This window comes from Pinus tabuliformis, chromosome 9 (genome assembly GCF_031772625.1).
Source record: "Pinus tabuliformis cultivar Carrire ecotype Pingquan chromosome 9, CPIR1, whole genome shotgun sequence".
NCBI classification, from domain to species: domain Eukaryota; kingdom Viridiplantae; phylum Streptophyta; class Pinopsida; order Pinales; family Pinaceae; genus Pinus; species Pinus tabuliformis.
Window position 1 is genome coordinate 1260754414 of NC_142307.1, and position 22010 is coordinate 1260776423.

Sequence of the window (22010 nt, forward strand, 5' to 3'; positions counted from 1 at the left end):
CTAGGAAGAGGGCAAAAGACAAGGGAAAAGGCCAAGAAAAGGCAGCGGCTAGGGAGAAAAGGCTAGAGAGGGTCCACAACAAGGGAGAGAGGCCTCAAAAGGGGCCACGACAAGCCCTAAAGGCTGCCGCCTAGTCTAAGGAGGGGGCCAAAAGGCCTTAGGGGGCTACAACTTAGGGCTGTGAAGTCCTTAAGGCCTGTGTGTTGAGAAATCTAGGGCATCGAGATTAGGTGATTTCTCTTCTATTGATAACTGCTTGTGAGTGCTTTTTACTTCTTAGATTAGGATCTTCTTTTACTTATATTATTATAGTGTTATTCTTCATCAAACAACTACCAATGCATAAACCATAAAGAGACAAGAGACACAGAATATAGGCTATCAGCCAGGGCTAAAAGTTCTCCCACTTGAGAGGAATACCCAAACAAATTCATCTTCTTATAGAGACTTCAATTGACGAATACCAAGACCAAGACCCTTGACCTATTTGCCACTCCAATACCAAGACACAAAGCTTCCTTGATGAGACCCTTAAATATAGTCAACCTTCTGCTCCTTCTTCCTTCTCAGCTACCCTTCTGCTTCAGAGTTGTACCTTATTTCGTCCATAATTGCAGCATGTGAGAAGTATGATGATCAACTTCTACACCTTGTCACCACTTCGCTTGGAGGGGAGACTCTCTCATATACTTCTGCTTGATGACTTCAGCTTCTCAATTGACCTTACTAACCTTGGATCCTCTAGCAATACTCTCGGCTACTTCTGCAACAGATGCTGCCTCCTTACTTCGCACGTGTGACAAGATAGAGCCCAAAACAGATATGAAATAATTCGATCTTCTTCTCCCTTCACTCACTGGATATTAGGTTGCCTTCTTGACCCTTTTCGCACTTCTTCCAATCGCAGATCATGACCAAATTGCTTCCACTGAAATGAGGCTGAGTGGCCTATTTATAGTTGTTTCCCATGATAATAAGCCGACTTGATAGTGAGCTAGGCCGACATGTCATTTGGAGAGGTAATATTATTCTTCTTGAAGCCGAATTGAAGGACATCTCTTTTCTTGGTCTTGGAGGGCCTTCTTATATATATAATGACACATATAAAAATGTAACATGCCCAAGAAGGGTCCTACATACATGACATCGACTCAAATTGACTTTTATGACTAGATGACAAAATCTAAAAGGCTCACAATGGGAGCCATTACTAAAAATAAAATTCCTTGCTCATGAAACCCATGAGACAAGCATTACAATAATAATTTTTTTTCTTTTTCTTTTCATCAATTACATAAAATCACAATTACACATGTCATTACGAAGACCAAACCTAGTTACACTTTTCAACACTCCCTCTTAACTAATGGTACTTGGTCATTCTCAATCTGAAGAATTTCTCATAAGAAGAGTCAGATTGGTAATCCATCTGTATAGCATCATATTAACCAACATTGTCACATAGCAAGGCCTTGACTAACACTCTTTCTCTCCACAAGGTCTGAGCACAATGCTGGCGAGACCAATGATGTATAGACACCTTCATCATTGTCTTTCTTGGAACATACCCTCCCTGGTTTTCAGGGTGTGTTCCACTAGGACTATTCTTATCTTGGATTCTCAGTTCTCAAAGAATATTGGTCCTCTACAACTACTCTTTTCTTGGATGCCCTAACTCATCCTCAAAGAGCATCAGATACCAGATGTTTACCCAACCCTCCATTTTTGTCTTCCCAAGTGAAGACAAGAATGATGTGTCTATCTCTCGCTCTTAATTAGGAAGGACATACCTATTCCAATAAAGGAATGTACTCATTCCTACATAAGGAATGTACCAGTTGTCGCACAAAGTGTCCAGGAATCGCGACAAAGCTCAGAGTAAGGGCTGTCACTTTAATCCTTACTCACTCCGTTTAGACTTTCTCTTAGACGAGTCAAGCGGGGTAGTCCCTAGGGGTAAATGGATGAGGAAAACCTGTGGAACACAGGCTGTAGGAGACGTAACACTGAATAACTTAATGAAAATGAGATAAGTTCTGATTAACTGAGTTATTGATATATATCAACTAAGTGAATAAGACACAACCACAAGATGTAAATGATTTTTAGACTAGTGCCTTAGATGCTCAATTAACCATGAACCTACTTGAAGAAACAAAATCAAGCTATTCAGAAGAAAATTAGAGATGTGATAGAAAAGATGATCATGAACAATTAGATGTAAAAACGCTCAAAGCCTTAGCATGCAAAATATTCTAGCAATTAAATTTCGAAAAATTTAGATACCATGAAGAACCATGAAATTCAAATGCTAAGCAATTCACAATCTTAGAATCAAAATAATTTTTCTTTAATGACCAAGATCTAGAAAATTTGTTAATTTTCCTATAGTCGATCTTCAGATATGATTTTAAGAGTGTTTGACAATAGAGAAATTAATACCAAAAAATTTTTCTTTTAAAATTTTTGAAGTCCAAAAACCCTTAACACAAATAAAAACCCAAGAATGAACTCTAGATTAAAAATTTGATTATTTCTTAGACAATTTTTAATGTGCTAAGTTTTATGAGAAAATTTAATGTGGTAAATGATTAATTTAATTTTTAATGTGACAAAAGTAAAATAAATCAAAAGGGTTAATAAATTAAATTTTTAATGGGCCATAGGCCACATTAATTTTTTAAATTTTTTAATGTGAAAGCGCAAGTCCTCTTTTGATTTAATTCCTTTAGAAATTTCAAAGTCACATAAAAATGAATTTTTATTTTTTAGTTTTTATTTTAAACAAAATGAAAATGTCAAAAAAATTTAAAACCAAAGGAAAAGCAAAAGAAAATTAAAAAAAAAATCGAAATTACAAAAAGTTTCCATTTAATTTGACAGAAGTTAAAAAATAAAATGCAAACCTAACAAAAAAAATCAAATTAATTAAAAAACAAAAAACCTAACCTAAGTGAAACTAAATCATAACATAAGAATCAAAACAAAAAAAAGAAAATCGAAAGTTATGTTTGTATGCAGGCTTGGTGTGGCGGCGACAGGGAGGGAGAGAAGATGCAGGTTTGTGGAAGGGAGGAGAAGATGGTAGCTAGGAGCATGTGGAGGTTGTGGAACAACTTGGACGCGGTAAATGAAGGAAGCTTGAAGGAGCTCGAGGGCAGGTCGATGAGCAGTGATTAGGGAGGCCACAACAGATGCATTTGAGGGAGCGGCAATTACAGGTCTGCGTGAGAAGGGAGAGGCGAGGGAAAGAATGCGACAGGGTAGTCGGTAGGGAGGAAACGCAGATCGATGGATTTGCAGAGAGAAGAACTCGTGGAGCGTGGAGGTAAGGGAAGAGGAAAGACTGCGTTTTTGAGGAGCGATTTGCAGGTTAAGCAATGAGGAGGAGCCACGAAAATGGATGGCGAGGGAAATGAGGAGTTGCGACAATGTAGCAAAGGCAAAGGAATGATGCAGGCTAGCAGAAGAGGGAAAGCCTTGTAGTCTTGAGCAACGATAGAGGAGAAAACGACAGGCAAAAAGAGGATGCGGACAAGAGCACACTAGTAAGCAGACAAGAAAAAAAATGGTAGCTTGAGAACCTAAAAATAAACCCAACAATTTATATGTAAACCAATCTATTAATGCTTTAAAATCTGCTCTCAGAAAAAAACTTCAGATAATCTGCAAATCTAAATTTTGAAACCCTCAAATCTGCAGCTGCACGGCAACAAGAAAACACCCACACGATATATACAATGATAAAATCGAAAAAAACCCCAAAAACCCAGTTAGATAATTACAATATTTACAAACTAAAGGCTCTAAGTAGCCAGATCTATCATTATGCTGCACAACTTTTTGTTTGTTTTTGTTTTGTTTTAAAAGGAGGTGCTAGCTCGAAACCCTCATGCATCACAAAACGAAAATCTTATGATAAGCTCGAAGCTTATTTAGCTGGGCTCTTCAGGAAATACAGATCGAGAGTTGGTTGGTCCAACTGAAGACTATCCCCTAATGCCCGATAATCTATCTCAAGATTTCCCTGCAAAACTTGATCCAACCATTAAAAATAGAGCGAGAAAATAATAATTAAATTTAGACAAATAGAGATACTTGCTATTACGTTCAAAATTAAAATTATTATTCAAACCCTAGCAAACTGAACAAGATATCTGTGCTCAGATCACTCTTTAGAAGCTATCATCAATGGCTTTAGAAAAAGTTATGCATGAAATAAAACATCTTACAACATTCCCATGAAGAGTAACACCAACAAAATTTAACCCCAAAGTCTTTCTTTATTATCCACAAAAAGATTGCACCAAAGCTTCTTGCTAAGTACACTGTTAGAGTACTATAGTCATAGTGATCAAATTTTCTCTTTTCACTGTTGTTAGAGTCTTAGGTCAAATTATAATATTTTCAAATTAAATTTGACATGTCTCTTGATTGTCAAATGGTTTTAAGTCATTGTCAAGGTGTCATTGCTACTCCCTCCACTTATTCAAGGTCACAAATCATCCATCATGGTCACTGTCATCATTTCCTGTTATAAGTCATCAATTGAGTTAGTTGGTCATCATTTAGGTCATGGTCTAGAATATGCATATGATGTTCATCATTATCTCAGTCATCATTCTGAAAAAGGGAGTCTTGTCATCCATTATGGTCATTAAAAAGTTTCATCATGGGAGTTAGCAATTAGGAAAATAAATTATTTCAAAGAGAATCAAAGTACATCTGCATCACATGGAGATGTAACACTTCCTATTGAAGAATCATAGTTGCTAGTACCAATCACATCATTAGCCACTACTTCAAAGTACACATGAGGTCATCATTCCACTATGAGCCAAAAATCGATTTTCTAGTTATAAATGAGCATCAGACATTTCAAAATCTTATTGTATCCTTTCAAAAATCTCCAGAGCTCCCTTCTACCACTTTGAAAGTTGCCATAGCCATCAGAAATTCAAAATTTTTCACCACTGCCCTTTTCCATTTGCTCACTGTGTTTGTGAAGAAAGGTGCTGTGCTTTTCACTTGGAGAGATCTAAAGGAGGAAGAACATGTTCAGTTTTAATTTCAAGTGCTTTAGAGGTTCTTTAAACAGGTAAACCAAACTTCACCAACCTTCTTTGCAATCTTTTTCCTCAGAAATCAACTAAAAAATCCTCCCCTAGGGTTTTTGCTGCGTTTTTTCCTTTCATGGTCTACAACTTCATTCGAAAGTGAAAACCTTTGTTTCTATGTTCATATATGTTTCATTACCTTCATTAAACATTCCCCACCATTCCCCTTACTAAAATTCTCTCATTTCACCATTTTCCCAAGAAAACCTAGCTTTCTGCTTCCCTAAGTCTGTAATTTGATCTTTTCACCCTTTTTTCTCATTTTTTTTGAGAAAATCCACCTCCATTATCTTCCTAACATCTATCCCTACCCCCCATATTTTTCTCAGAATTTTTCCTACCTCCTTTTCCCCTCATTCCCTTCCCCCAAGTTGTTGTGCTTTTCACTCTGTTTTGCTAATCAAACCCCGTGCCCTTTCCTTGTTTGAAACTAGGGTTTTCTATTAAAGTGAAGCCAAAAAACATGGTGAAGACTAGTGATAGGAAGAAGTATAAGGGAGGTGAGATCTCCAGGTATGAGCCAACTCATATGCAAGAGATTAACTCATCAAAGTTCATCAGAAAGTCATTTGAGCAAGCAGGTTGCCTAGGGTTTTGTCAAAGAGTGCAAGAGGTGGGCTATCATCATGATTTAACTACCCTTTTTGCCATTAACTTCAAGAAGGATCAGGCCACTATAGCAGGGGTCAATTTTCTAGTGTCAGAAGAGATCATAGCTCAAGCAACAACCATTCAAAGGAATGGACTTGGATCTAGAGCACTATGTAAGGGCCCATCTTAAATTAATGGGGACATAGAGATATTAGCATGCATACGAGACATGCATATGATAGCTACATATGCATGCATCGCCTGCACTGCACTAGTATATATATTAGTTAATATTGAAAAAACGTCCGTATTTAGGTAACGAATTAACTATTGAAATGAATACTTAACTTATAAGAATATAGTAGGGTATATGATATACGTACCACCACCATAATACATGTATATAATTCTACTATATAAAATTAAAGATAAATGCAGTGTAGTGAACTCACAACAAAGGAAGTATGTACCCTACTACATACAAAGGAACTATACCCATGTACAAAAGAGTTATAATATACATATTATTCTACAAAAGAAACAACATATTCTATAAAATCAAAGGAAAGTATATATATATATATATATATATTAAATAGTGAATGTAATAAAGAGAAGAATATATAAAACCATAATACTATGAAAATAATTCGATTCAAACAAAAGTGAAACATAACATTATGATAAAGGAGATACTGTATAAATAAGAGTGCATGGTCAACAAATTGGGAAAGGAAAAGGCGGTGACCGCTTCTACAACCTATGAACTTATCAAATTAAAACAATAAAGAAAGAAGAAGTGGCGGAGGAGTTTCTGAGGGCATAAAAGGAGGAAGGGTATTGTAGAAAAGGGGACATTCTTTGATACAGAGGGAGGCAAAGGAGGAACTAACAAGAGGAAGACACAAAGAATAATGGAGCTTGAGTAGTTGTTCTTGAGACTTTTGGGCACGGGGGCCAAAATGCTTCGAATTTGAAGTATTTTGGGGCTGCGTGCTGAGGCTGTACCTAGTTTGGCTGGGAGGTTTTTGGTCTTTTGGTAACGGGAGCGGGAGCTAGAGCAAATCAGAAACATCTTCAGCCAGGTAGGTACTCAACATCAGGTAGGTACTCAACATCAAATTGATAAATTCTTATATTTTGAATAGTTATATCCTGTTAAAAATTTCAGGGCTTTACATTTTGGTATCAGAGCAAGTTCAAACTCTCGGATCTGTTAAGTCTGTTAAGATAAGGTTACATTTGAATTGAAAAAAAAAAATTATGTTCTAAAGTCATTTACTGAACTCTTCAGTAATGAAGAGACAAATAGAGGGATTTTACAGTGGTTGATTTTTTTCTTTTTTCTAAAATTGACTAATTCTATTAATGTAAAAAATGGTACAAGGAGGCACAGGCCTCTGCAGATCAAGCCTCAAAATATGCCATGTTTAACAACAAATATCTGAAAGAGACTGACCTCACTGGGGAAACCAGTCCAAAACTAGAATTGTTTGCTGCCCACGCAAGGGTAACAGCTTGTAAAGCTAGAGTGGAATAGTTTTTTGAGCTAACATCAAAATTAACAACATTTACATAAAAGAAACAACATAATAGACCTCTAAGGTTGGGAGCCAGGAACCCAAAACCTGAAAAAGACTTTGACCAGCTAGGTGTCATTAGTAGGAGGAGGTTCTTCCACTATCAGACACCTGTACGCCTCCATGTCATCTTTCGCGTCCTGTTGATCTCTCGGAGTTGTTTCCATGCCTAGATTATTGCGTCCCTGAGTGGCGTCTGTACGGTCCTGAGCTTCTTCATGGCTTCTGTGCGCCCCTGACCTGCTGCCAGGGGATTTTCTGTTGCTAGTGTTGGCCCTCTCTTGAATATTGCGAGCTAGAACTTCAGAGCTTTTAGGCTTCTCTCTAAATGCTATCGAAATGGTCGCAATTATGCATGGCTGATCCAGCGTGCAGCGAAAATGGAATTGGGCAGAATGACTAGGTTGCTGAGATGAGACAGAGGCAACCGGAGGCTGTGGAGCATCTTCCACATGCTGAGAACCTTCAGTTTGAGTTCGCCCCCAACCGCTGCGGGTGGCTGGATAACGTCCCGTGAAATGAGCCGTCGAGGGGGAGGAAGAGTCAGAAGGGGTCGAGTCAGAGAGGGACAGGGAGAGGGGCGGATTGTTCTTCCTTTGCTACTACCCCTCCTGCAACGCATCCTATGATGCAGACGAGGCATGTTCACCTGGTCCAAATTGGGCAGACGAAGACGAGGAGCAGTGCCTGGGATTGAATGACCTATGAGAGCAGGGGGACCTGTAATCCGCGGTTCTGAACCAAGATTCAAGGCCGAAGAATCAGTTCGAAGGCAACACAAAAGATTCTGCGAGAAATGGGCACCATCTACCATCTCAATGCAACACAAAATTTGGCAACGTCTCCTCGTTGTCGTGCGCGAGCTCGGCTCTGCAGCAATAGGGAGACAATTGCAATTCAAAGGAGGCGGAACAGGGGGAAGGCGGTCTGAATAAGCCATCTTAAGAACCAGAATGAGGTTTCCCCGGCCCGCACAACGCAATAAAACGCCATTAATGTCGGCGGTGATCGTCTGGGTAGAAGCGTGGGTGGCCAGGTGGCCACGCCACTTGCCAACCCAAATTCGCTGTGTAGTATCAACGCTCTTAAACACCCACATCCGGGATACAGTGGTTGATTTTTACAATGATGTATTGGTTGGATAATTATAGAGATGTGAAGCTTGTTCTATGGCTCCAATTTTAGGGAATTAAGCTTATCTCTAATATAGCTTATCTTATTGCTGAAGACTCCACGATAATACATACAGGGTTTCAGGGTCTCATTAGAGGTCCTTATGTTGTTTAATTCAAATATCAGCTAGTGTGAGAATCTGTCACTGTATTGATTTATCATCTGAGATATTTGTCCCTGTAATGATATGACTCATACGTTATGTAATATGTGTACACCAAAGAGAAAAAAAAATAACAAATCACTGTACAAAAAAAATCATATATATAGTAAGTCAGAACTAGAATACAAGTTTATTTAAGCTTCAGAAACAATTATGTAAGCCTCCTCAGTATTATTAATGGCACATTGATGGCGATTTTAGAAGATGATTTCCTCAGAGAAGAAGCCAATGTTGGACAAAAGAATGATGGAAGTATTATACAATTTATGCCCAAAAAAAAAAAGAACTGATAGACGGCCAAGGTCGGTGAAATGCATCTGATTTAAGTCCTTGCTGAACTGATATTACACCTTCTGCCAAATCCTGTCTAATTTCTGGCACCACCGATAGAATTCTCAAAACCCCACCGCTGCCACACCTGACGCCAATAGCAACCAGATTCTGAAAAAAAAAAAATTAAAAAAAATAAATAATTATTATCACAACTACTAAACTACATGCTGGAACTGCTTAGTTGCTAAGCATGAGATTCGAACTTATTATGCTAATACTCACGCTTCACAGGAGTCTCACCGTTGTCCGATAGTATGAGAATACCTTCCGTTCATTGTACTCTGTGCCATCTTCTAGGTTCTTTCTAAAAACATTCTCAATGTGGTCAATGCCTGAGCTCTTTGACAGTGCCTTCTTATCAAATATAATATGACGAATAAAATTCCCATTTTGCAGAAGCGAAGACCTTTTAAGTATTTGAAAAAAAAAAAAAACTAGAGATAGTAAACTCCTATCAGTAATTTTTCAACCATGAAGCTAGGTAAAATATAGCTCAATAAGTGCTACAGTATTAGCCCTTGAAGAAGTATCTTCACATTTCAAAATAATTCCTTCAAGGCTAGCTGGTAGGAGGAACTTTCCCCATTGGCAGCCAGTAGACACTGGTTCTGGGGGAGGAACAATCATTAGAACACTGTCATTTCGCTAAACCACTCCCATGACACTTACTGTACTTCCTTCTTTGATATAACCTTCTTTCAGACGCATTACACGATCATCACTGGAAAGATTTCTTTCCACGAGCCATCGTATAAAGTTTGACGGTAGATCCCGGATATTTTGTTTACGTCAATGATAGTACTCTCATCCACATACGGTGTAACTCTTGCACCATATCCAATTTTTACCAATGCTCTTAAGCCTGATTGAAAGTCTGATATGTAGAAATCCACAATATGCCTCTGCCACAAGTATAATTTAATCTATTATGAATCATGACACAGATAGAAAATTTTAAGCATGTGGTTTTCCTTAGTTGCAGCGTAGCCTCTCCGCAAATCTTACGCACTTGTTAGATTGAAACTAACGACCCTGCATGCATTATAAAAGCCACGGTGCTCACACATCGTTTTTAAACACCTGACGCGTCGAAACTCATTTCTTAGGTGGCGTTTGGTGTCGAACGATGATATTAATTGTCTAAACCTATGACGTATGTCAACCACCAGCGGATAAAGGAACATGCGGTGGTGTGACGGTGGAGCGCTCTGGTGTTGATACATAGGTTTGCAGGTTTGAACCTGCGACCCTTTTATAATCGCATATGACGTCTGGCTATAAGGTAGATGTCCACCAATCCGTCAGAATGCTCTCGGGCCTTCACCGCCTGTTAAAGATGCCACGCAACGATGTATCCTTTATAAGTCGGTGATACATCTCTGCACCTGCGAGTCGACACACGGATTAAAATCCATCGATGGGGTTGGGTTACACTGCCTGTTAAAGATGATACCCCGCAACGATGTAGCCGGCGGCATGAACCCCGGCTACCGGAGTTTGAATTCACTCACGGCACAAGAAGTTAGACAGGCCATCTCATAGTGCAAAAGACTGACTTGCGAACCCGGGCCTATACCCCAACCCCGTAACCTTTAGTGAGTCCTCATATCGGATGAAGTGTTTGGACGTCGTGTTGGAATATTCTGCAAACAAATAAACATATACACTGGAAATTTATGCTCCCAGATTCAATCTGATTTATCTCTGTAATTTGCACGGCCATTTCTTCACGAAAGGCTGTGCAGCAGCTCGAAAGCCAGTGGAGCACACTGCAAATGGTTGTCCTGAAAGAAATATTGTTGTCTGCTATACGTGCTAGTGATCCCTCAGGTCCATTTATTTACACACCTTTTGGCAAAGGAGATACTAGTGATGACAAGAAGCAGGAAATTATCTGGATAGTCGGCGAACCTGTTCAAGTATTAGTGGAGCTAGCAAACCCATGCACATTTGAGTTGTCAGTTGAAAGCATATATCTTTCTGTTAATTCTGAGAATTTTGAGGCATTTCCTACGAGTGTGACTCTTCTACCCAATACATCCCAAATAATATCATTGTCTGGGATTCCCACCTCTGTTGGTCCATTGATAGTTGAAGGATGCATTGTTCATTGTTTTGGTGTAATAACTGAACATCTTTTTAGAGATGTTGATGATCTTTTACTTGGAACAGGACAAGGTCTTGTCTTGGTTGATCCTTTTCGAAGTTCTGGATTACCCAAGTTAAGAAACGTTCCCAATCCAAATATATCGGTAGTGCCATCATTGCCACTCTTGATTCCTCATGTGGTTGGAGGAGATGGATCAACAGTCTTATATGAAGGAGAGATCCGGGATATCCAGATAAGTCTTGCAAATGCTGGTGCTGTTCCTGTGGTGGAGGCAAATATTTCACTTTCTGGGAAGCAACAGGAAAACGTAATTTCTATTGGGCATGAAATGTTACAGTCAGCTCTTCCTTTGCAGCCTGGTGCATCAGTGGTTATCCCTGTTAGGCTACAAGCTGGGCAACTGAATTAGGAATTGGATAATGTTGGTAATAGAAATGGTCCTGGGAATGTTGGAAGGATATTCAAGGAAGGAAACAGTCCTTCATTGGTGATTCATTACGCAGGAAATGGCCGAGCTGGTGTGCAAGACACAATTATCTACATGGGCAGCACATAAATTAAAGCAAGAGTGGTGCTCTGAGTTGGATAATTCTAGTGATTTTGATTCAGTGTGTGGTAGTTGGAGAGATGAAGATAGTGCTCCTGACATTTCTGGGGAGAGCAGGTTATTGTCTCTTGTTAACACTCATAGGATTGAGATTTTACAGAATAGCATTTTGGGGAAAGAATTTCAGAATGTACATTCTGATGCTGGAGAATCTCTTAGCCTTCTATAGAAATAGTTAGAGAAGACACTAATGATTCCTCAGTATTTGAAGGCAACACTTTGGTAGATGAGGAAACACACTTGGATTTGCAGAATCAATATGTTGAAGCTTTTTACCATGAATCTCAGGACATAGAGAGAAGTTTACTTCCATTGCATGGATGGAGAGAAGCCCAATATATTACCTACGATAGGGAGTACACTGGTCTATTAGAGACTGAAGGGTAGAAGGTTGAACCAAAGCATCCTTTGACATTTGATGAATCTTCAACAAAGGATGCTGTTTCTAAGAGAAGTTCAGCATTGGGTGCTTCAACTGCTTTAAATACTATAGATTTGCATACTACAGAAAGTAGAACTATATGTAAGCCACCAATAGTGGAAAGAAATGGTGTGACTGTTCACTTGGGAATTTTCAACTCAGCATCAACGGTTTCTAAAGACACATGCCTGACTTCAGAGGTCAACAATGTTTTAAATAGAGGACGGAAGAATCCGAGACTAAAGGAGATTCTGGCTTCATATGAGCACTCTGCTGGGTGATATCAGCCTCTATTTCTGTGTTAGTCTTCACCGATTTACCCCTCTTCAAATTCCCCATTCATAAGACCAGTCTGCCTAGTATAATCACATTCTATATCCATGCTAATGACAATAACTTCACCACTCTTTTGAAATTCTATGATGAATGTTCAGTTTGCTTGCACACCTATCCACTATCTTCATGCTAAACTGAGCAATTTGCATTGCTTGCTGATAACCATCAGTCACAATTTTTTTTAAAAGTAAGGTCATTAAGTTTCTGTGGATAGGTGGCTTCTGGTGTAAACTAAGCTGATCTCTCAATCTTTTCAGGTTTGTCTACCAATGGATAAGTCTTATCAATACTTCCATCCTCTGCTTCCATACTCGTTTTGACTATCTGCATAATATGTCTACAAGGATCAGTTGCACTTTTCCACACATTCAATACTAATTCATTAGACTGCTGTTTAAGATGAGGCTTCTAATCCGTGTCAATCTGTGAAGAGCCCAATAAAAGGAGAATGAGAAATGCTTTCCCTCATTTTATATTTAGACTTGTAATAACTCACCTTTTGGAAAGGGAAAGGTTCTATCGAATTAGAATTTTTTTTTTTTTAGTCTCTGAGTTTTCACTACATCACTTTCACTCAAATTAGCAATGACAGAATTGTCAAATTTCTTTGATTCTGTCAATTACGAAACCTTCAGATCCTCAACGTTTTAGAGCATAATAATATTAGTACTAAGTGTTTTCTTCCAAACAAACTCATTATCATTCCCCATTTCTACATCTATGACTGCAAACTCCTCTTCCATGACAATTAAATCTTTCAACAACACATTAATTTTATTGTGCCTATTAAATTGAATTTTGGTCAGAGATTTTCATTTGGTAAGCACGTGAGCAGTCTGAAAAAAAAAAAATCCATTGAGAATTGAGAATTGTTTATTCATTGTCATTTCCTAACAATTGTAATCCATCCAGGTGACTCTCCTTTAGACCCTTGATTAAATTCATGTTTAGGAGGATTCTCATTAATGTGAACCAAATGTTTTAAAACCTCCTGCAATCCAACCTTGTGATGTCTAGTTCAACAATCTCCATGGCATGCATCTCTGGAATAGCTTGACAACTTTCATCCAGAACATATGTAACATGCATTCTTACATCATTTTGACTGGTTTCATCCAGTGACAAATATAAACTATTGCCTCTCCCACCAACACAATAATTTTCACATTGCTTTTGCATGCATAAAATTGGACTTTGAACAAACTGCCTCAGTTACTGCATTCTTACTGTGAACAAAGCACCAAAGGAATGGCACACTCTTCACCATCATCTGGGAACACACTACCTAGTGAGAGCCCACATTCTCCAGTTGTAATGAAACAAATTCAACACCAATCTCTGAAATCTTGACCTTGAATTTTTCTTTCTCAATCTCTTCTTCATCTTTGTCAACAACTTTTTCCGTCACGCATGGCACATCTAATTCTACTATTGTTGCTTCCTTGATATCCTTTCCAAGGTTTTCAATGACGAAGTTATCCTCCACATTGTGTGCTCGGACTCATTACAATAAAATGGCCCAAGCAAAGTCACAAAGGATTACTCTGCACCACCTACAAGGATATTAAATGTTAAATAAACTATTTTAATAATTAACTCTTAACTCAATGCCATTTTCAAGATGAAGGAATAGCCATTCCTTCAGAAATATTTTTTATCAGTAATTGTAATATATATACCTTATATATATACAGATATATATATTTCAAATCATACTGCTTAAATACTTTCCAGGGCATTAAGCAAAGATTTAAAGGTTATTCTCTATTTTAGAATAGGTAAAATACGATTTGAACAAATGTTTTCAGAGAGGTTAGAACATAACAGAAACATATATATGCCGAAAATTTGGGCATATCCAACCTTTTGACCAAACCATCCAACTAAATTTTTATCCAATTCGCGTATTGTTACCGAGATTCGCATGCTAAATATGTGCCGAGGAAAGGCATGCCCAAGTAAGCACAAAGATCAAATTATCTGCTCAAGTGGGTATATCAAACCTAAACTCTAATTCCTATTAACTATGCAACTTCAAGTAGCAATGAGAACCAATTTTACAATTACTTCAATATGAAATTATGATGCATTACTCAGTACACGACTTCAGTTGTCTTCCATCTTGTGATGTTGTTTCAAATGCTATACAGCTTACATTTAATTAACATTGTTAGGATATAATTACCAATATGAAACTTGCTATAAAATCTAAATCATGAATTATGTTATGAATTAAGATATCTATAAATTTATTTCATTGATGCATATGGATATGATTGATGAGATAGAATTAAAAGAATGATTACAGGTTAATATGAAAGCTAATAACATGAGCTGGATATGGCCAAGTATGTTATATTGTAGATAACATGTATGAATTATATAGAAATTGTTTATTTTGAATATATTAATGCATATGTTATAATGTATGGACAAGTGTTTACATTGCAGATAACATTGTTACCAATATGACCACGTGATGACAAAAGTTTCAAGAACAATTGAAGCTCAATAAGATTCCATGATAGGGTGATAACCTTGGTCCTATAGGGAGGGGTGGAGGTGTTACCCACTGTTTATCCTCCAAAGCCTGGAGTCATAGGAGGATTGTGCGAGCCACGCTCCCCTAGATATGTGATGATGACTGCCAGATGCCTACTGAGAAATCAAGTCGATGTAGTCGACACAGATCAGTATAGCTGAAACCATGGCATATTCCAGTAGAAGAATGATAGGATGGGAGTGGAAGAGATTAGGAAGGATAGGATGATTTTAGAATAGCTTGAGCACCTGGTTGGGAAGCATGGATATTAAAGTTGTAAAAAAAAAAAGTTTTCAAAATATAAATTTTAGAGTGTCCCCACATTAAACGAAAATCCAATTATGGAACATAATCCTTACATGATTATACTTATCGCTAAATAATTACTAATACTTTATATACCCTAACTTCGGGACGAAGTATTCTAAAGGAGGGGTGTATGTAAGGACCCATCTTAAATTAATGGGGACATACAGATATTAGCATGCACACGAGACATGCATATGATAGCTACATATGCATGCATCGCCTGCACTGCACTAGTATATATATTAGTTAATATTGAAAAAACGTCCATATTTAGGTAACGAATTAACTATTGAAATGAATACCTAACTTATAAGAATATAGTAGGGTATATGATATACGTACCACCACCATAATACATATATATAATTCTATTATATAAAATTAAAGATAAATGCAGTGTAGTGAACTCACAACAAAGGAAGTATGTACCCTACTACATACAAAGGAACTATACCCATGTACAAAAGAGTTATAATATACATATTATTCTCCAAAAGAAACAACATATTCTATAAAATCAAAGGAAAGTATATATATATATATATATATATTAAATAGTGAATGTAATAAAGAGAAGAATATATAAAACCATAATACTATGAAGATAATTCGATTCAAACAAAAGTGAAACATAACATTATGATAAAGGAGATACTGTATAAATAAGAGTGCATGGTCAACAAATTGGGAAAGGAAAAGGCGGTGACGGCCTCTACAACTTTTGAACTTATCAAATTAAAACAATAAAGAAAGAAGAAGCGGCGGAGGAGTTTTTGAGGGCATAAAAGGAGGAAGGGTATTGTAGAAAAGGGGACATTCTTTGATACAGAGGGAGGTAGAGGAGGAACTAACAAGAGGAAGACACAGAGAATAATGGAGCTTGAGTAGTTGTTCTTGAGACTTTTGGGCAACGGGGCCAAAATGCTTCGAATTTGAAGTATTTTGGGGTTGGGTGCTGAGACTATACCTAGTTTGGCTGGGAGGTTTTTGGTCTTTTGGTAACGGGAGCGGGAGCTAGTGCAAATCAGAAACATCTTCAGCTAGGTAGGTACTCAACATTAGATTGATAAATTCTTATATTTTGAATAGTTATATCCTGTTAAAATTTTTAGGGCTTTACACACTACAAAATGTTTTTGAAGCCACCGTACAAGGATTCTCTTTCACACATGTTTCCTAGCAGGCAGTTGTTAGATAAGTACAACCCTTTAATGAAGACCATCCAGAAGTACTTCACTTGTGAAGGCAGGTTTAGTAGGCTTTACCAATATCACATCAGGTTACTAATGCACTTCACCTCTAAGAAGCCTCTAAATCTACCTAACTATCTTTTCAAAAGTTTGGTGAAGATGACAGAAAAGGTGTAGTCTAAAGGCAAAGATCATCAAGCTAGCCTCTTTCATCACGCCCTAGTGAAAATGATAGACTGGGGAAGAGGCTATCCTTATATAAATTTTTTCCTAATGGTTAGATAACAACTAGCTAACGACTATTTGGTCTCTTCCTCTAGAAAATTATTATTTCTTTTACTGGTCATCCACATGTTGGAGACTTAGTGACTTTTAATTAAGATACTACATTACAACTCATGGATTTTCCCACCAAGGGGTTGAATTGACTCAACATATTATTTGGAGGTACAACATCCCCTTTGCTTCTGGCCCGAAAGTTGAAGAATGGTCCAAGGCGCTTCAATGGCTGGTTGACTTGACTTATAATGGCTAGCAAACTTGACCTTGCCACGTTTTTGCTTGATCTCTAGTGCTTTGATGAATTTGCCAATTTTGCCACCTGAGTTTGTTGTAGCTCAACTTGATTTCATTTGGGTCTTGCTTCGTTTGACCAAATTATGCCTTGCATTGCCACACCATCATTCCCTGTCATGTCCTCATGCCATGTGTTGGATCTCTAACGCCCTTGGGAATTTGGAGAAATCGAGATGTGGGTTTTGTTCCTCTTCTTCTGTAGAGCAATTTTGACGTATTGCATGACAAATTTTGTCCTAGAATCTTGTTTTGTCACATCATCATGCTTAAGTAGATGATCTCTAATTCCCTTGAGGATTTGGAAAATCTGAAACATGGGTTTTGTTCCTCTCCTTGAATAGACCACTTTTGATGTAGTGCATGTGAAAATCTAACCAACACTCCCTTGTTTTGCACCTGGAAAACCTATAACACTCGTTGACCAACTTTGACAAGCCATAACTTGATAATGCCTGATCTAAATGAAAATATTCCATGTGGCATGTCATTCTCTCACTGAGGTCTGCAGTCTAACACCTTGATGACTTTTTGACTTTGGGGACCACATTGCATTGGGAAGCATGAACTACCTTGGGAAGCATAAATTGTTGCTAATTGTGAGACTGCCATATATGAGAAACATCTGAGGGATGTTGATTTTTGGGTAGCATCGGATCTGCTCTAGCTTCAAAATTTTGTGGAGGGGCTAGAACGCATGAGATCTCCAAGACCTAGAAATCGTTTGGTGAAATTCCAGCCGGATTGTATTTTATTAAAATAATTAATATTTTTAATGGGGTTCGTAAGTCTAAACTTAGGAAAATTAAAATATTATTGGGTATTAATGAAAATATGGGTGAGAAGCTTCTAAGAGGCGAGGATCAAGTCTAATTTAATCTTAGCCATTAATTGGGGATTAGATCACGACCGTTGATTTCTCAACAGGAAAAGTATAAAGGAAGGCTTAGGGTCAGTTGGAGAAGACACATAGAGAGATTGAGGAAATCGTTTTTCTGAGGTGAGAAGTTCTCAGGAGGAAAATTGATTGGGGAGATCTTGCAGCTGAGGGGCAGGGATAGTTCGGGAATACTGACAGAGAGGCAGAGAGAAGCTTGTGGAGGCAACGCAGTAGCTAGGAGGATTGACATTGGGCCAGTCTGGGCCCACGCAGCCTTGACGCAGAGCCAGAAGGGCCAACGCAAAGGAGAAAGTTGCCTTCCAAAAGAAAGCCGGAAATGCTGGAACAACTGGGAAAGTTGACGCAGTAGGCAGAAGAGTTGATGTAGATCCTGTGGGGCTGACGCAGGGCTTACGCAGGGTCAATGCAGAAGTAGCCGGGGTTAGCCAGTTTTGCTGCCGGATTATTCGGAATTTGGCGGGTGAAGTGAGGTAAAACTCATTAAGGTTTTCCGCCATTGTATTTCTCTGTCATTGGTTTGCCGGGAGGGCAACCAACATTTGTATTCATAACTACTGCTTAATAATAGAAAACCCTCAGAGCTGCTGCACCGGTTTTCCCACACTGGGTTTTTCTTGGGATGTTTAGTCCAAAAATAAGTGTGTCCTTTGTGTGGTTGTCTCATTTATTTTTTCAGTGCTTGATCTGTATATTGGTGTAGGCTGCAGTGTATTTGCATTAATATTTTCTGAATATTTCTGAAAATAACTTGTTAAAACGAAGAACACAAGTAGGTAATGCAAGTCAGTTTACTACAATAGGATTTCTGGTTTGTTAGATTCAGAAATTTTCACAAGGGATACTACACCAAAGCCAAGGCCACCTATAGACTCGATAGACTCATAACCATGTGGAATGAGCCAAGTGCACCCAACATGGGTTGGATTGCCCCCTACACTGGTGGTCACCTCTACATAAATAAGCAAGGTTCACATAAAACCATGAGTTCTCGTATAAGCCCATCTAAGGCCCTCCAATCCTATCCAGGATGAAAGGAACTTGAGGTGAACTCAAAGGGACTAGGCATGGTCCAATTAAAAACAATTGATTCAATATGACACAAGGTGTAGGATGCCTACATGGCCTCACATGGTTCTTTCATGGCTTTTGACTTGTGACCTCGGGCTTACAATGGTGTTTAAAAATGATGCAATAGATGTAGGTACCCGTTTTGAAATAGGGGTAACATGTACTAAATATTTTTTGGGTAGAATTTCATGTGGCCAAGGGCTCTAACTCTAGAAGGATGATCAGAAAAGATTGATGTAGGCAAAAAATCCTCGTAGAGTAGAAATTTGGGGTGATTGAGGAGTTCAAACTTCAAAGCTTATGTTTGAACTTTGTGGGTAACTCAGTGCCTGTTTTTTTTCAAAGGAATGACAAATGAAAAAAAAAACAATATGAGGAAGAATTGAAGAAATTGCAGGTTCAAATGATTAGCTGACCAGTAGATACTAGAAACAATGAAAGAAAGGAAAATTGAATATTGTCCACTGGTGACACAATGCAGTCAAAAGGAAAAACAATAATATATAACATAGCAAGGGAGTGTGTTAGTGTTAAGGCATCTTCAATCTAAATCTTAAATCAGAATCAAGTATACAGGTGTATAATACAGCTGTCAATCAACATGGAGTCTGCTCATCCTCCTCAGCCATTATGTATCTGCTAAGACCTATTGAAAATTTCAGTTTTGGAAAATCTCCTGCTTGTTTGTGTGCAGCAAAGATTGTGAAGTTTCTAGTCAACCAAAATTCTGAATAGTAAAGGTAAACAGTGAAAGCTTTTAGGGAGTAGGATGAAGTAACCAAGACACTCTGATTTTGTTAGAACTCTGAAGGCTTAGCAGATATGAGTTTTTACTTTTGATTTCAGTGCATTTTCTTCAGATTATCTTGTCCATCTATCTCTGGAGTCTGCAGATGGTCTTATTTTGAACTTCAAACTTATTATTTATTAACGGATTTTTTTTTGTTTGAAAAAAGGCAACATTGTCTTATGTTTCAGATATCAGGCATATGGTAGATATATATGGACTAAAGAAGGTGATTGTTGTGACTGTGTGAAATTGTTCAGGCAGAAGTTCTATTCATGCAATGTAACATTTTTATTTTGCAATATACTTATAGAGAGCAATACCTAACCTTAAATTTAATCTAACATCTGAAGGACAGTCAAAGCTTTACATTCCCTCAAAATTATCCCACCCTATTTTTGAAGTAGATATAAATTGAAGTTTAATCTGATATGTAATTTGCTGGGCGGCATCCTTTCCAGATGGAAGTTCTTGAGCTGATATCTTCAAGAGAATTAAAATTGAAAGTGCAACAAGAATATGTGCTACTTGAACTTCAAACTTAAAAGGCAAGTCAAGATGAATATGTGCTACTTTGAACTACAAATACGCTGAACAAGCTAAGCAATGGACTGCATGCACTTATATTGCATTTCTAAACCATTTTATATGCTCACTTTACATATTCCCAGTTTGGTCATGTATGTGTACCATTACCAGCAAAGAACGTTTGCTTATTAAGTAAAGAGAACAACTGCAGAAGGACTAATTAAGAATTTATCAGTGGCATATTCTTTTGTTGTCACAAAAGTAAAAATTTATCAAATCAAAATGTTTATCATGCCCGTTTTGCAAGTCTACAATATCTTGGTTGCTTACATGTCACCCACTTTATAATGTTGCTTCACTCTGCATTTTGATTTAGAGAACATCATGCTCAGAATGGCTAACTCCATTTTTTAACTGTTATTTTGATATGTAGGATAGTTTATTGTAGGGCATTTTTTAGAACTGTGTTCACGAGTAATTTTCTTAAACACAAATTGGTGAAAATGCTTGACTGGTTCTAATCTGTGTGTTCAAGTCTTCCTCCATTATTGATGAGAAAATGAGAAACATTACCAAAGTACTTCTAGTCCACATAGAACTTGTTATTAGTATGTGTACTATGTTCTGTACTGAGGGGCCATAAATCCATTAATAATGCTCAAAAGATGAAAGAGAAGTGGTAGAAAATCTTACCTGGTGCTTATATGAAACTGGAGTGCCTTTAAAAGTGAATATATTCATCTGGTTCCAAAATTATGTTAAATTCTCTTAACTTCTTTCTCTAGTTTGCAGGTTCATCTAAGCTGCAAAATTTGTGGCTTGCTTCTGACCCAAGCAAGAGATGGGGCGAGATATTTTTCTTAGTTTATACACCATTCTGGCTGACATTGTGCCTTGGCATAGTTGTTCCATTTCGCTTGTATGAGGTTCGTTGCAATTCCTATTAGCATTTTGTAATGGTGTGTCATGCTTTCTGTGAAGCTATTTTTCAGTTGCTGTACTTTATTTTTTCTTGCATTGGTTAAGTATTCTTCCATTATTATAGCAGAAGTAAATAACAAATTTTGTTCTGTAGCAACTAACCAGACAACAAAGACAAATTACAGTCTTCTTTTTGATATTTCACTGCTGATTTTTTCTAACTCTACAGTTAGGTGTTCTATCCAATGTTGCGAACATTGTGATCGGGATTAAATCAGCGAGAGTCCGAAATTGGAAAAAATCGTAAAAATTGGTAAAAATCATCAAAAAATCGGAAAATAAAAAAAAAATACAAAAATCAAGATTTTTTGGGAAAAAATCGGGATTAAATCGCAATTTTATCAGAATGAAAAAATCGTTGATTTAATTATTTCAGGTAAAAAATCGTGATTAAATTGCGATTTTCGCAACATTGGTATCTGCCATAATATTAAAAATATCTGTTACCAGAACATGGCACCACTGATGTTTGTGGTATGAAAATCTACAAGGATCTTCTGGAAATGCTAGTAGGGACATTTATGTAGTGCATTCTTTTGTAGAAAAGGCTGGAAACACCTCCTGACATTAGTTGTCCATTTCTGGCATTTAAGAGGAGTGTTTTCAAGTAAAGAATTTTTCCCCAATACCAGAGCCTCCTGACTTGTTCCTTCCATCCAATAAAATGTAGCGAAAATAGTTAACATAATGAAAAGCAAGG

The 22010-nt window shown here is 37.6% G+C and overlaps 1 protein-coding gene across 1 annotated transcript in view; it reads left to right on the forward strand.

The window, feature by feature from the left end:
- CPI1 (cyclopropyl isomerase) overlaps window positions 1-22010 on the forward strand; it is a 301987-nt gene that overhangs the window by 11849 nt on the left and 268128 nt on the right. Inside the window, exon 3 of the mRNA XM_089439988.1 lies at window positions 21122-21255. Within this exon, the coding sequence (XP_089296114.1) occupies window positions 21122-21255 (134 nt within the window). The remainder of the gene's footprint in view (window positions 1-21121; window positions 21256-22010) is intronic.